Source organism: Giraffa tippelskirchi, chromosome 10 (assembly GCF_054371585.1).
Source record: "Giraffa tippelskirchi isolate mGirTip1 chromosome 10, T2T-mGirTip1v1.2.pri, whole genome shotgun sequence".
In the NCBI taxonomy this organism is placed as follows: Eukaryota; Metazoa; Chordata; class Mammalia; order Artiodactyla; family Giraffidae; genus Giraffa; species Giraffa tippelskirchi.
In genome coordinates this window covers 88,742,770-88,756,864 of record NC_137284.1, presented here as the reverse complement: position 1 = coordinate 88,756,864, position 14,095 = coordinate 88,742,770, and the positions used below count along the sequence as shown (strand labels likewise).

Sequence of the window (14,095 nt, the reverse complement as noted above, 5' to 3'; positions counted from 1 at the left end):
TCAGACATGACTGAGCAACTGAACGACAGCAAGTCCATATACCATGATTAGGAGAAAGCACAGTATTAAGGTGAAGGTGGGTGTTGTATTTGCACTATATTCTGTCAGATGCCCTAATAACTTGCTGAGTTTGATTTGCTCCTCTTAAAAATGGAAGGAATCAAGCTTATGTCCATTCAAAGAAAAACTTTAAGACCAGTAGTTTCTTCAATAGATAGAAAAATAGCTTTGCTTCATTTTAAAAGCAGAACAGCAAAATACAATATTGAACGTTATAACAAAACTGCTGCTCTGGAACATGACCATGGATAATCTCACTAGATAAATTAAATAAAATTATTGTCTAAGTGCAGCTCAAGGGGCATGGGTTTAGTTAATGATGACATTCAGAATGCAGGCTGGGGCAGTGTGAGTGGCCAGTGAAACCATGAATGCAGCATTCCAATCACTGGAAGTAAGTCAGGCAGGATTCATGGATTTAGATCCCTGGGTAATTCAGCACTTTGGACAATTCTCAAGGGCCACTGCTTCCTTCTGTAAAGTATATAACCTTTAGGCTACCAAATATACGTATTTAATTCTACCTGTCAGTATCTCATTTATACCTGCAGATGACCTTAATCCCAAAAATACTGCATTCATCCACAGAACTCTGTGGTCTATGTTTCACATGAAGTCTATATCTTCAGTCCTGATATGAAAGTTCATGGTGTTAGCTCCTGTTACTTGAGGTTATGTTAGGCTGAAACTAGGCCTTGTTATATTAATTTTCCACCTGACTGAATATGAAAAGATGAAGATGAGGTCATCCAAGTCATGGAAGAGCCTTTACCAACACCTGATGGTCCATTAGAGTCAAGTCCTCTGGGCCATTTACAGGCTAAGCCATTTGGCAGCTGTTGTATAACAAACTGAAAGAAGTTGCTCATACTAGATGGGGGGTTGGTGATGCAGAAAAAACCTTTAAGAATATGCTAAAATGCTGTCTCATGCTATGTGGCCTAACTGCAGATGATGGTACAAGCATATTAAAGCCTTCCTTGCAGCCTCTGATAATAATAGAATTATTCCTCTGGAGCAAGAACTTTGAGCCAATATCTAAGAGGCAGAACTAAAATCTAGTTTCTAATCAAAGAACAGATTCTAGAATTTGTCAATTTAGAATTACTGACAATACAAAAATATATACATACATATATCAGTCTTAAGAATCCCAGATAAAAAAAAAAAAAAGAATCCCAGATAGTTAACAGGTCTGAGCTGAGAGGAACTCAATTTCTTTTTAAGTTCTTTAGTGGATTCACAGATATCAGAAGTGAATTTTCTTGTCTGGCTGAGAGCTGTGAAGAGTACTGAGAAGGCATGAGAATGGTTTAGCAAGAACAGTGGCCCAAATAGTGCAGAAGGGAGAACATATGACAGGGAAACTGGTATTTTATTAAATAAAACTTACAAGAGAGTGATACAAGAAAGCTTGATAAATATAAAAGCTCTAAGGTCTGTCTTTATCTAGTTGAGTAGAACATGATTGCTACTCAGTATACTCTGAAAGAACCAACAGTAGAAAAGGCATTCCCTAGGCTTCCATGATGGGTAACACATTAATAACACAAGTAACTCTGGTAGCTCTGAGTTTAGAGCTTGTGATTAATCCTGAAGAAATAGCAGTGATTTTTATTAGAATGCCAATTCTATTGATTTCTCAGCTCTAACTATAGGAAAATCTGAAGATTTTGAGATTTGAGAATGTTCCCTTCATGTCCACCCGGATGCTTATATGACCTAAGAAAAGAGATTCTTATTTATCCAAGTACACAATGTGTTTTTATAAATAATAGCCCTGATTCTCTGAAGTCATATGTGTAAATCAGCCTCATTATTCAAAAATCAGCTCTATGAACATGGGGGTGATTAACAATTTGGCAACAATTTAGCCAACTTTACTCTCAGCACTAAAAAAATGTCTGAAGAAGATTCAGGAAAATCCACCCTGAATCATAACAAAACTTAGTTATGTTTGTATGGTTTCAGGATATTTCCCTCAAAATTTAGCTAAAACCTAAAATTTAAGTTAGGTTTTAATTCTAAAATATTGATATTAAACTCCATGGCATCTAGTTTATCATGAAAATATAGGAAGTTTAATATGAACATTTGATTTAATTTTTTACCTTCTATATAGTTAATACAATCTTTAACAAAACAAAAGAACAAGTCATATTTGTTAATCATACTACTCTTGGAATGATCTTGGTTGTTAAGGCATAGGTTCTTTGCTACATAAATATGGTAACTAAACACAAGGCATTATTATTGGCAGACATAGAAACTAATGAATGATGTTGCAAAGTCCACAGGAAAATATACTACAAAATTCATTGTTAATTTACTCTGACTGCTTTGACATTATTTTCTATGATTTATACAGGCATTTTTCATCTATACTTTAAGGCATCTTATATGATCAGCATAGCTTTTTATTTAACTGCTATGTATAAAATAGATAAGCAACAAGAATGTATTGTATAACATAGGGAATTGTACCCATCATCTTGTAATAACTTTCAATGGAGTATAATCTATAAGAATATTGAATCATGCTATATGCCAAAACTAATATAATACTCTAAATCAACTATACTTCAATAAAAATAAATTATATAATATTTTCAATCAATCTTCACTATCATTCATTTTTGACAAGAAGAAGAAGAAACAACATTCAAATATAAAGTCATTTTCTTTTCCTAGGTATTTTTGCTTATTTCCTATGAACATGGCAATAAATAGCTTAATGTCTGAGCTTTAACTTAGGGACATGTCTCAGCCTAAATTGCCATAGAAGTGTGAGGCAAAACAAGGTTATAACACTTCTGACAACTTTAAAATACTGAGTTCTTAAATAACTATAGTCCACCGGACATTTACAAGTAAATGAAGGAGGAAAAAGGTAGACAAACTGTTACAAACCTAGTTGCTCACTGTAGACCTCCAATATTTGATGGGTTAAGCAGCAATGCATATGAGTTTTGTTTTTAGTATCACACACTATTAATTATAGTTAAGTAAGACTAGATTCATCTTTGGACTTCATAGTGCTGCTACTGCTGCTGCTAAGTCGCTTCAGTCGTGTCCGACTCTGTGTGACCCCATAGACGGCAGCCCACCAGCCTCCGCCATCCCTGGGATTCTCCAGGCAAGAGTACTGGAGTGGGTTGCCATTTCCTTCTCCAGTGCATGAAAGGGAAAAGTGAAAGTGAAGTCGCTCAGTCATGTCCGACTCTTAGCGACCCCATGGACTGTAGCCTACCAAGCTCCTCCATCCATGGGATTTTCCAGGCAAGAGTACTGGAGTGGGGTGCCATTGCCTTCTCCGGACTTCATAGTACATATAAGCAAAGTTTACATATACAATACTGTAGTATAAGAATAAAAGTATGGCTGATTCATGTCAATGTATGGCAAAAACTATTACAATATTTTAAAGTAATTAGCCCCCAACTAAAATAAATAAATTTATTAAAAAAAAAAAAGAATAAAAGTATTATTTTCTACTGCTTTCTAGTTCCAGTAAAATCTCACTGTTCAGACACAGATCTGTAATTTCATTAGACATAAAACTGTTACAGGCCTGTAGATGTTACTTAAACATACACATGGAATGATGTTGTTATTTATTTGTATTTTTCAATGCTGTCATTATCCTTTTACAGGTGAGACTACTGAGGTTCACAGACACTACCTGGGTTACTTAATATTCACAGTGGGTAAGGAGTAAAGCCAGGTTTGGAACTGAACCAGATCCTGGCTTAGGTTACAGTGCTTTTTCTACTAAAACGTACTTCCCACATTCAAGGTTTTAATTTCATTCATTCATGTTTGACACAGGCACGCAAGGAAACTTGTGGTAGAGCTTTGGAGTTCATCCACAATTCATATCTTTTCCTACACCATCATTTTCTACGAGAAGCCAGTGAAGGCAAGTGAAGTGAAGTAACTGGAGAAAACTGCACAGAAGTAGTTACAGGACTGTGGAACTCAAGCCCTGTGGTCCTTTAGATGCTACCTAAAGATGAAGATACTTTAGCTGAAGATCACAGCTTACCCTCAGGATATCAGTAACACAAGGTTACAGTCGGAATATACATATATTGGCATCTCAAGAGAAGAATTTACCAAGATATATTTTAAATTTTCTTTACAAAATACTCTTCTAAAGTGATCTCATTAAAGCTCTCAAACCAAAACAATAGCAATTTAGTAATGTGGTGTTCTAATGCATTTCAGTCGAAAGAGAAAAATGTGATGCAACAAGAAATAAATTCAGCAGTAGAGCTGTGCTTACTTACCTTCATAAGTCCCACTTTCTAGGAGAGCACCACTTTTCTCCAATTCCATAAAATCTTCAACAGTGATGAAAATATAGTCCACTCCAGGGACCTCACCCTCCTTATGTGGCCTTGTGGTGCCTGAATAAGGAAAAAATTAAAAGCAAAAGAAAGACTCTAAGTGATTTGTTGCTGAATTTTAGAAATACCACCATACTTTTGAATATTCAGTAACACTTGTTTGTACATCCTGTGAGTTGGCAGTTTGCATTTGTCCTTCTGTTTGTTTGGAAACAGAAAATAGCAGGGGGTTAAGATTAAAGGAAACATACAAAGCATTTTTCTTCAAGTTTATAAAGGGCTCATCGCCATGGAATGTGGCTGCATAGATTTTTCAGTGAAAAATGCAGACCATTGTGCCCTTTTTGAAGAGGTGGTTTGAATACTGGGCCAGGAGTCTGCTAGCTCAGGAATTTACATATCTCACTTCCATGAAAGGACCTCTATTGTTCTGTAGACCGCTTTGCTATGACATAAAATATAATGGAAAATAAAAATGCTAGCAAAATGTCAATTTACTTTTATGTTTTCATGGTCTGCTCCTTTGGGGGAGGGTGTTGTCATTTGTTAAAAATTATTTTGTACCAAATAATGGCTGATTTAAAGGATCAGAAAATCTTTACTATTACTTAGAATTAAATAACTAAATACTAATTAGAATTGAGAAATGATTATAATTAAATTAGTATTATAATGTTAGTAACATAGTCATTTTTCTTCCTTCATTCTTGCCTTTAATTCTGATAAATTGGGAGGCGATACCCTCCCAGGGGTCATTGCAAGGGTCCACCACTCTTGTTTCCTGTATATCACCTATAGAGTAAACAGCCACAGGAACTCAATCCTATTGCTCAGTATAGCTCCACTGGAGAAGTCAGTTTCCGAGATTTCTGTCCAGCTTGTGAGGTGAGAACCAAAAGTGAGACATATCAAGTCTGTGAATTTGTTTCCTGGAACACTTCCTTTCCTGAGAAAGCTTTAAGCATCTTCCTTCCTTTTTCAATGCTACCTACATAAGACATTTTGCATAGTCTGATTGGAATTTTCATAAGGCATACATGCATATCGTATGCACAAGTACATAGAAGGCAAATATGTAAACAAAGTACTAGTTCACTTGCAGGCTTATTGACATGTAAGCTATCGTCCACATTCTCTATATACTTGAAAAAGTATTAATATTTCAAACCCTTAAATTTATTTTCACTCTCCAAAATCTTTATCAACTAGGCCATGCATCTTCCTTTAGTCTATTAGGATCAAATCTGGATGACAAATGAGAGGCATAAACTAATGTCAAAATATACTATGTGTTGGAAAATTCATTTTGGGTAAAAAAAATGATTAATTTCCATTGGAAATATTTTTTAAAGTTTGAAGGCATTATGTTCTAAAATTAAATTTTACAACCTTCTTTGAGGGTTGCAAAACAATTTTTCCCCATAATCATGTTTAATGACTTCTCCCTGAATTTGTTATTTTCTGTGCATTTTATAATATTTTATAATATTCCCTACTGCATTTATGTTATAAAATACAAACCTCCCACATCTAGTATTCATAATGTTGTCAAATCAATATTTCTATGAGAACCTTAACTTTCAATATATTGACTTTTTATGTGCTTAACCCTTGTGAATTAAAAGTCCATTAACATGGTTTTTGGCAATCAATTTGTTTTTCTATTTATTTAGAACATACTCTAATCATTAAGAAAAATCACATAACAAAGTTTCAATTTTCCTTCCTAATTTATCTGCATGTTTCAGAAGCTACACACTTTGACTAATGAAATGCTTGCAGTGCAGTAATGTGCTGCTAGCACAATGTAAGCATTGCCCACAAGCTTGAGGGCAATTTACAGGGCTGCTGACTTGACTAGCATGAGTTGCCTCACCGAATTCTAGTGAACATGTCTGCGGCTGTGCTCTTCTTGGAAGGACCATCAGTACTTCAGCTTACTGGTTGGTTTTCCATCTACACCTTGCACATCAGGCCAATGTGACAGAGTTCTTGCCTCAGGGATTCTGCCTGTGACTGCATCATTGTCACTTGTTGCTGTTGATCTGCCTGATGCTGGCTGCCTATTAGGACTGGGGGCTCGCCCACTTCACTCTTCTTGATGAAGTTCTACAGTACAATCTTAAATGCTGCAATTCCCATCTTTGGCATCACTCTCCCACTCTTTTCTCTCATTCTGTTCTTCTTTCTAATTACAGCCTCCAGTTTCCTGATCTCTCTTAATTTTCCTGATGTTCCTCATATTTGACTTCACTTGCTTTTCTAACTACTAAAGGACTGGGGATCTGAAATGTCTTCTTTCCTTTAGTTCATCTTCAACATTTCCCATAGCTTAATAAGCCTCTGAGTTCTCTATCAGCTATTTAATTCATAGACTACAGCTCCTGTAGAAAACCATGAGATTTCACTGACAAAGTACCCTACAGATTCAGGCTTTTTAATGTTTTGTTTTGTTTTGTTTTTTTCTTGACAAGTTTTTTTGTTCATTCATTTTTATAAATTGAAGTATAGTATAGTTGATTAATGATGTTGTGCCAATCTCTGCTGTACAGCAAAGCTGACTCAGTTTTACACATATATACATTCTTTCTTTAAAATATTCTTTTGCATTATATTTTATCTCAGGAGACTGGATATAGTTCCCTGTGGCATACATAAAGACTTTCTTGTTTATCTGTTCTAAATGTAATGGTTTGCATCTACCAACCCCAAATTCCAAGCTCATCCCTCCCCCCTTCCCCTTCTAATGTTAGCTTGATTCTACTGATGCATGGAAATCCTTTTAATAAGTATCTCCTTCCCTCTCTGACACCACCCCACCATTTTCAAATACGCAAAGGCTTCGACTTTCAGCCTTTCAGCAGAAGACATTAGCTCATTCTCTTTCTGGTGATAAAAGAGATATTCTGAATTAAAATTTCTTAAAGTTTCCTAATTTCTACCTCCTTCATCTGCATTATTTTCATCCTTAATTCTAATCATCCATCCATCTTATCAAGACTAATCTCTTCTGTTTTCTCTCAAAGTCTAGTTTTTATTTTATCAAAGTTACACATATATTTTAAAGACTACACTTCTACAAGGTTTGTTATTCTACAAGTGTACAAGATTTTATTTTTTAATGAAGACTTTTATCACCCCTCTCCACACACTTTTCATTTTATCCAGACACTTTTAACTCTTTTAGCTGATTTCTGTTTTACCTCAAATCTTTGAATAATTAACTTATGATGGTTCTTGTTTTTATTTTAGTCACTATTGCGAAAGTGTCAGTTGCTCAGTCGTGTCCAACTCTTTGCGACCTCATGGACTATAGCCCACCAGGCTCCTCTGTCCATGGGATTCCCCAGGAAAGAATATTGGAGTAGGTTGCCATTCCCTTCTCCATAGGATCTTCCTGACCCAGGGATCGAATGCAGGTCTCCCACATTGCAGACATTCTTTACCATATGAGCCACGGGGAACTACTGATTTCTTGGTAAAGCAAATGAAGATTTAGCTCTTTTTGCCCATATTTCTTCATATCACTTCCTCACATCACTTCTTCCTTTTTTCCTCCTCCCATTCTCCAACTAGAACAAACTTGCATTAGATTACTATTTAACATTTACTATAATAATACTATGTAAATTTATTTCCAGCAGAACTATGTACTGCACTGATTAATTTTCCTTCCTTATGTATTTTTACCCTAGATTGAATATTTCAAATTCTAAATTTCCACATATTGATCAATATTTCAATTAATTAATTATCTTTTCCTTAGATAAACAAATCTCTAAGAATATATTTAATATTTTGTCAAGTTTATCCAACTGAAGACATTTCTCCTAGAGACTTCTGACCTGTTTCAATGTGGACTATGCTCATCTACCACAAAGCAATCATCCTGGGAGCACTATTTGCCACCATCTTGGGGATTCACTTTGCCTCTTCCCTGTGTTTTATCCCCTTTTTCCCAGATCCCGTGTTTCTTTTTGTAGTCCATTCCCTCATTTTGGCAGAGCACAAAGTCAGAAATCTTTCATCAAAAGTTTTATGGGAGCTACATTTTTTGAGACTTTGCATGTCTGAAAATGTCTTTATGCAACCCTCACGAGAGGCAAATTTGACTCAGTATTTCAGGAAAATAGCATAATGAAAGCATATTTCCATCTTGCTCCTCTTGTTAATGTCACCACCATTTTTCCAGTCATGCATGCCCTGAAACTTTCCGTAAGTGTCACATTTCAGGTCTCTTTCACTCTCTTATTATATCTCCAAATAGTTGGCAAATTCCATGCCCTATAACTCCACAATGTCATCTTTCTATCCTGTACTATCTCTGCTTCAAAGACCTCCCTCCTGGACCAAACAATGGCTGTGTCACTAGCATGCTTGTCTCTCCCTTTTAGTTTATCACTGAACTACCTGATTAGCCATAGTAGAGGCCGAAGTTGATCACAGCCTCTTCAAAGAGTTTATCTACCCAATCTGTAGCCAAGAAATTTGACTGAAAAAAGACAAGAGAGGAAAATGCTACAAGTTAAAAACAGTCAGAAAAACCACAGATTCTATCATTGGCAATAAAGGCAGCTCTCATGGTATGCCAGGTTACAGAGTCTCTTTAGAGGGATTTGCCTTGATGGAACATGTGAGAGGACATAATATAGGAATTTTCCACTTCAGAAGTATCTTCCTTTCTGGCCTACCAAGTGTCAATCTCCTTTCATTTTAGCCTAATTTTCCACCATTAGAATTACTTTCTGGCTTAGACAAGATAGAAACTAACTTTAAAGCATATGCTGTAGTAGATGGGAATATGAGCCATGGAGTCAAACTGCCTGAGCTTGTTGATGCTCTACCATGTGCTATCAGTAATATCTTGAGGAAGGTTTATCATCTCTATAAACTCTAGGAATAATACCAGTAGCATCTTTAAGTAGTTAATTTGAAGAACAAATGAGATAATCCATATAAAGTACTTAATGTCTAGAAAATTTCAGGCACTCAGAAAAAACTATATGTTAAGTACTCTTGTCTGAAAGAACAGAGATGACATCATGGATAGTTGCTTTTCCCCATGAATTCTTGCCAAAAATTATTAATTGAGCACTTACGTGCCAAACACTATACAGGATACCTGGTATATATCTTTGAGGAACACAGAATAGAAAAGAAACTTACATTCTAACAAGAAGAGACAGAGAATAAATACATAAAACATTTTTTATAAGTTATATAATATTCTATACAGGGTTAAATGACCATAAATCAAGGCACTGGCATCTATGGACTATTTAATAAATAAATTACTGAAATTTTTAACCATTTGTTTAGACAATACAGAACAAAGGTTTGACTAGAAAGACTGTAAAGGAGCTGAAGGGAAGCAGAGACTTGCAGTATGTGGGCTGCAAGTCCCAGAGGGGTGAATTGAGTTTGGCTAGGGACCTGTGGGGGTCAACAGAAGATCCACAAAGAGCCTGACTATATTTTAAAAGGAATCACTAAATTCTTAGAGAGAAACTTCACTTAGTACATGTACTTACTTGGTCTAGTTTATACACTGGTGTCCAATAGGAATTTTTGAAATTTCAAGACTGTTTTCGTAAGGTTGATAAGTATGACAGAGCATGGTGGACTCTGATGACTGGTAATATATGTGCACACACATAGACACACACACACACACACACACACACACATTACCCTTCATTTTTAAAGGCAGAAAGTGGAAGGATGGTGTGGCAAAAAAAAAAAAAAAATCTTAGAATTGAAATTCAGGATATCAGCTTTTTATTTTAATATTTTAGATATGTGGTTCTGGGTTAAAACATCATTTAGTTGATCATCAGTGTTCTTATTATACAGTGAGGGAAATATTGGGTGTAAAAGGGTATTATAAAAATAAAAATATGAGCACTATGGCAACACAATTACATTCCTCTTTAGTAATATTAATACGCTAAGACAATACAATTGTAACAAGCTTCATTGATGGTATCTTATTTTCGGAATCTTTATACTGGAAATTTCAAATGAATTAATTTCATTAATGATAAAATTTAAGAAGAAAAAGTTCTTATGCCTAAGGACTCAGGTTGCCCCCTTCTATTGTCTGGGTATACAAAAATCAGTTCCTTTGATTACATGCTAAAATATGGGATATAATGACTTAGTCACTATTTATGAGGATCCTCTGCCTTTTGTTAGACAGACACTTAAGGCCAATAAAGCCTATTGATTAGACTGCAAATTTTCTACCCTTTGTTTAATCACTTGAAAAGTATGAAAGTGCTCATAAAACTTGATTAGTGGATCACTTACTTTTACCCTCAGGCATAGGACCTTCAATAACAATACTCACAAAAGAAGATTTTAGATCTATGTGTCTGGGGGGGAAAAAGGTATTAGTTGAGGTTAAATCAGTTGGTGCCAGAAGAAGAAAGCAACTGGTTGAAGAGAGAGAAAGCAATTGGTGATCTATGAACATCTTTTGGAAAGAAATACAATTCTAAAAATAAGGCAAATAATGTGAAATGTAATGAAAGGTTATACAAAGGTAATTTATAGTTAAAGGTAATTCATACCTAGAATGGAGAAATAGTTGAGTTGAATTTCCTGCAGATACTTACCTTATTTTTATGCTGAAATAATTATAGCCACTTCCCTATCTCAGAAGATTATGAATAGAAAGATGATAGTGAAGCAAGACTCAGCAGTAATAACAAGTAATCATCCAACACTAGGAACAAGGTGGAAGCTAGGGAGAATGAACAAGGAAATATACTAGATGATTCATTGCATAGCTAAAGTTGAAGCTCACCTTTTTTTATTACTCTTCTATATTTGGTTAGTACTTCCCTAAGTGGTATTTAGAAATGTCCAAAATAAATTTTATTATCCAAATTATAGTTTACATATTCATTCTTTATTATGTCTTCCTAACCACTCTTCCACAGGAAAAAAAAAAAAAATTAAAAGGAATGAAAATGGAGGAAATGGTACTAAATTATGTCTTTGCTTTATCTCCTATTGTTTTATTTCTTTAAAAAACAACTTACTGAATAATTGCTAAATTAAGTACTGCATGGATCACATTTCCTTCAGGAGTTAACGAAAGCACATAGTACTTGTGCTCAAAAGACATGTTCTAAAGAGGGTGAATTTGCTCCCAAATGCCTCGCTTATTACTGATACACAGTGCAAGCAGATGAAAACACTTGCATTTTGTTACCATGGCAACTGGGGGTGCCAATGGATTTATTTTTTTTTAATTCTACCTTTTAAATAAAGGAATGTTGCACCTTTTGCCTCAGTAAGAAAAGAGCATGAAATTGGTGGTAAATGTAACTCTAAGGCACATTTCCCCTTAGCCTTAGAATATTTCCTAATTTTAGTAAATTGTTTAAAAAAGTCACTGGCTTACCAGAAAGTATTACTATCTAGATGATGGTCAGTCTAGCCATCTATTAAGATCTATTTTGATGAGCTGAAAGTTCCACAGTGCCCACTGCATTGCACACAGATGCATCACTGTGTGAGAATCTGAGAAAGTGAATTCTTTTCCTGTGCATGTTTCTGAATATATTTTCTCTTTTTTCCTGGTGTTTCTTAATTGCAAACTGGAGAAAATAAATCTTGACAGCTAGGGTGACTTTCTGTGGATTCAACCTTTAATTAATTTACTTTTAGATTCCTGAAGACACTTCTTTACTGTATCAGTTACTTATTAGCAAGTGTGAACACTATCATGTATTTTTGTGTGTACTTCCAATAAAAATATTCATGGGATTCGTTGACTGACAGCACTTACCAATTTTTACATAATCAGCCTAGGTCTTGGGTTCTTTACATTCATTTTCAATGATATAAAATCTAGAAGTGTGATTTTATACAGACATAGAGCTAAAGCAAGCAAAGTAAATGATATCGTTTACTTGATTGGGCCATTAATTACTATGTGATAGAAAGATTATAAAGAAATGTGAGATTTATAGATTTCACATCAACTAATAGAGTGGATTGGGTTAAGGTCAGAAAGCAAAACATACCATTCAATTAATCACATATTAGGTATAAGATTTATTGCCTCCTCAATAAAACACTGTGTATGCTCTATATAATATCAAAGATGTGACAGATCCATGTACAAAATACCAGTGGTAACTGACATATTTTCTTAACTGCCTATTGCTCTAAACCTTGGGAATTATTTTAAAACTCTCTTATCCCCAGAAATAGGATACTATCGATTATTATTGAAAATTGCATTGACATATACTACTAGTAATGCTACATATCTTTCAGACACAGAGACATTTTTGAAGAAGAAAGCTCTCCTTGAATATGTCTGGATATAAAGGTTTAGACTAATGTCTCATATGCAACCAATTACTGTTTTACATCTTAACAGTTTGCAATGAGGCAGCTTCACACCCAAATGGATGGTTCCTAACATACAGGATGCATCAGAATGACAAGGAGGCTTGTTAAACACAGATTGTTGGGTGTCACATTTGCAGTTTGTGATACAGCTAGTCTTGGGTGGGGCCTGAGAATTTGTATTTCTAAAAAGTTCCCAGGTGATGGTGATGCTTCTAGTCCAGTTACAGTAAATTGAGAACCACTGCTCTAACCTCACTCATATCTCAGGAAATCCAAACTAAAAGCTGTGTTAAGTTTCATTGTTAATTTAGCCACAACAGCTCAAAACGCATGTGGTTCATGATATGTCATTGGTCTTAGAGTAATCTATAGCTGCATACTGGATTCAGAGAAAACAATTCATTTGTCATTTGTGGTGTACAGGTGAGTGGAGTTGCAAGAAGTACACTGGAAAATCAAAGTACTCTCTTATGCTATTGCAAATTGCTTTTTCACAGTTCCTTTAAAAGTTAATCAAATTTGGGGGAAAAATAAACACACCTCCATTTATGCTTTCTTATAAATAACTTTCATTACTACTTGAAATAATTAAACTATCTTGGTCCCACATGTGCAACAATATGGCTTAAATTCTGAAAAACATAGGAGGCTTGTATATGGCTCACCAGGAGTGAATAAGGCAAGAAAAACAAGTATCTAATGCAGAAAATCTCCTGTATTATGAAAAAACTATGGTGAATGAAATAAGAAGACATAAATGAAAAATGTGTGAATCTCCAACAACCAAGAAAAAATGTAACATCTGATGTTATCTGTGCCAAGGTATCTGATGCACTAAATTATATAATTTACATATGATATTATATATAATATATATATTATAATTTATATGATAAATTATAGCTTGTCTACAACTATACTAAACAGACTAAATCAGGGGATGGGCAGCTAGCTACATTGTGGAATTAGTATCCATAAGGCTCTCTATTGGAACAAATTATTTAGAAGACATATTCATGGCACAGTGGTAAAGAATCCGCTTGCCAGTGCAGAAGACAGGAGACACAGGTTCAATCCCTGGGTCAGGAAGATCCCCTGGAGTAGGAAATGGCAACCCACTCCAGTATCATAACCTGGAAAATTCCATGAACAGAGGAGCTCGGCGGATGGGCTACATCTTTGGCCTCGCAAAGCACCGGACACGACTGAGCACACACACATGCATGCATGTACGTGACCCACCAAGTCTTTCATCACTTCCATGACTCTATTTAGAGTTATGTCCCTGCTCTAAACACCAGAGGAGACATGAGTCA

At 35.2% G+C, this 14,095-nt stretch overlaps 1 protein-coding gene across 4 annotated transcripts in view; it reads right to left on the bottom strand.

Annotated features, from left to right (window-relative positions):
- MAGI2 (membrane associated guanylate kinase, WW and PDZ domain containing 2) overlaps positions 1-14,095 on the bottom strand; it is a 1,446,920-nt gene that overhangs the window by 646,904 nt on the left and 785,921 nt on the right. For all 4 annotated transcript variants that reach the window (XR_014067178.1, XM_081535656.1, XM_081535657.1 and 1 more), the window contains exon 3: positions 4,350-4,469. Coding sequence is in view for 3 of the 4 variants with exons in the window: in XM_081535656.1 (XP_081391782.1) it covers positions 4,350-4,469 (120 nt within the window). In the remaining variant the exon portion in view is untranslated. The remainder of the gene's footprint in view (positions 1-4,349; positions 4,470-14,095) is intronic.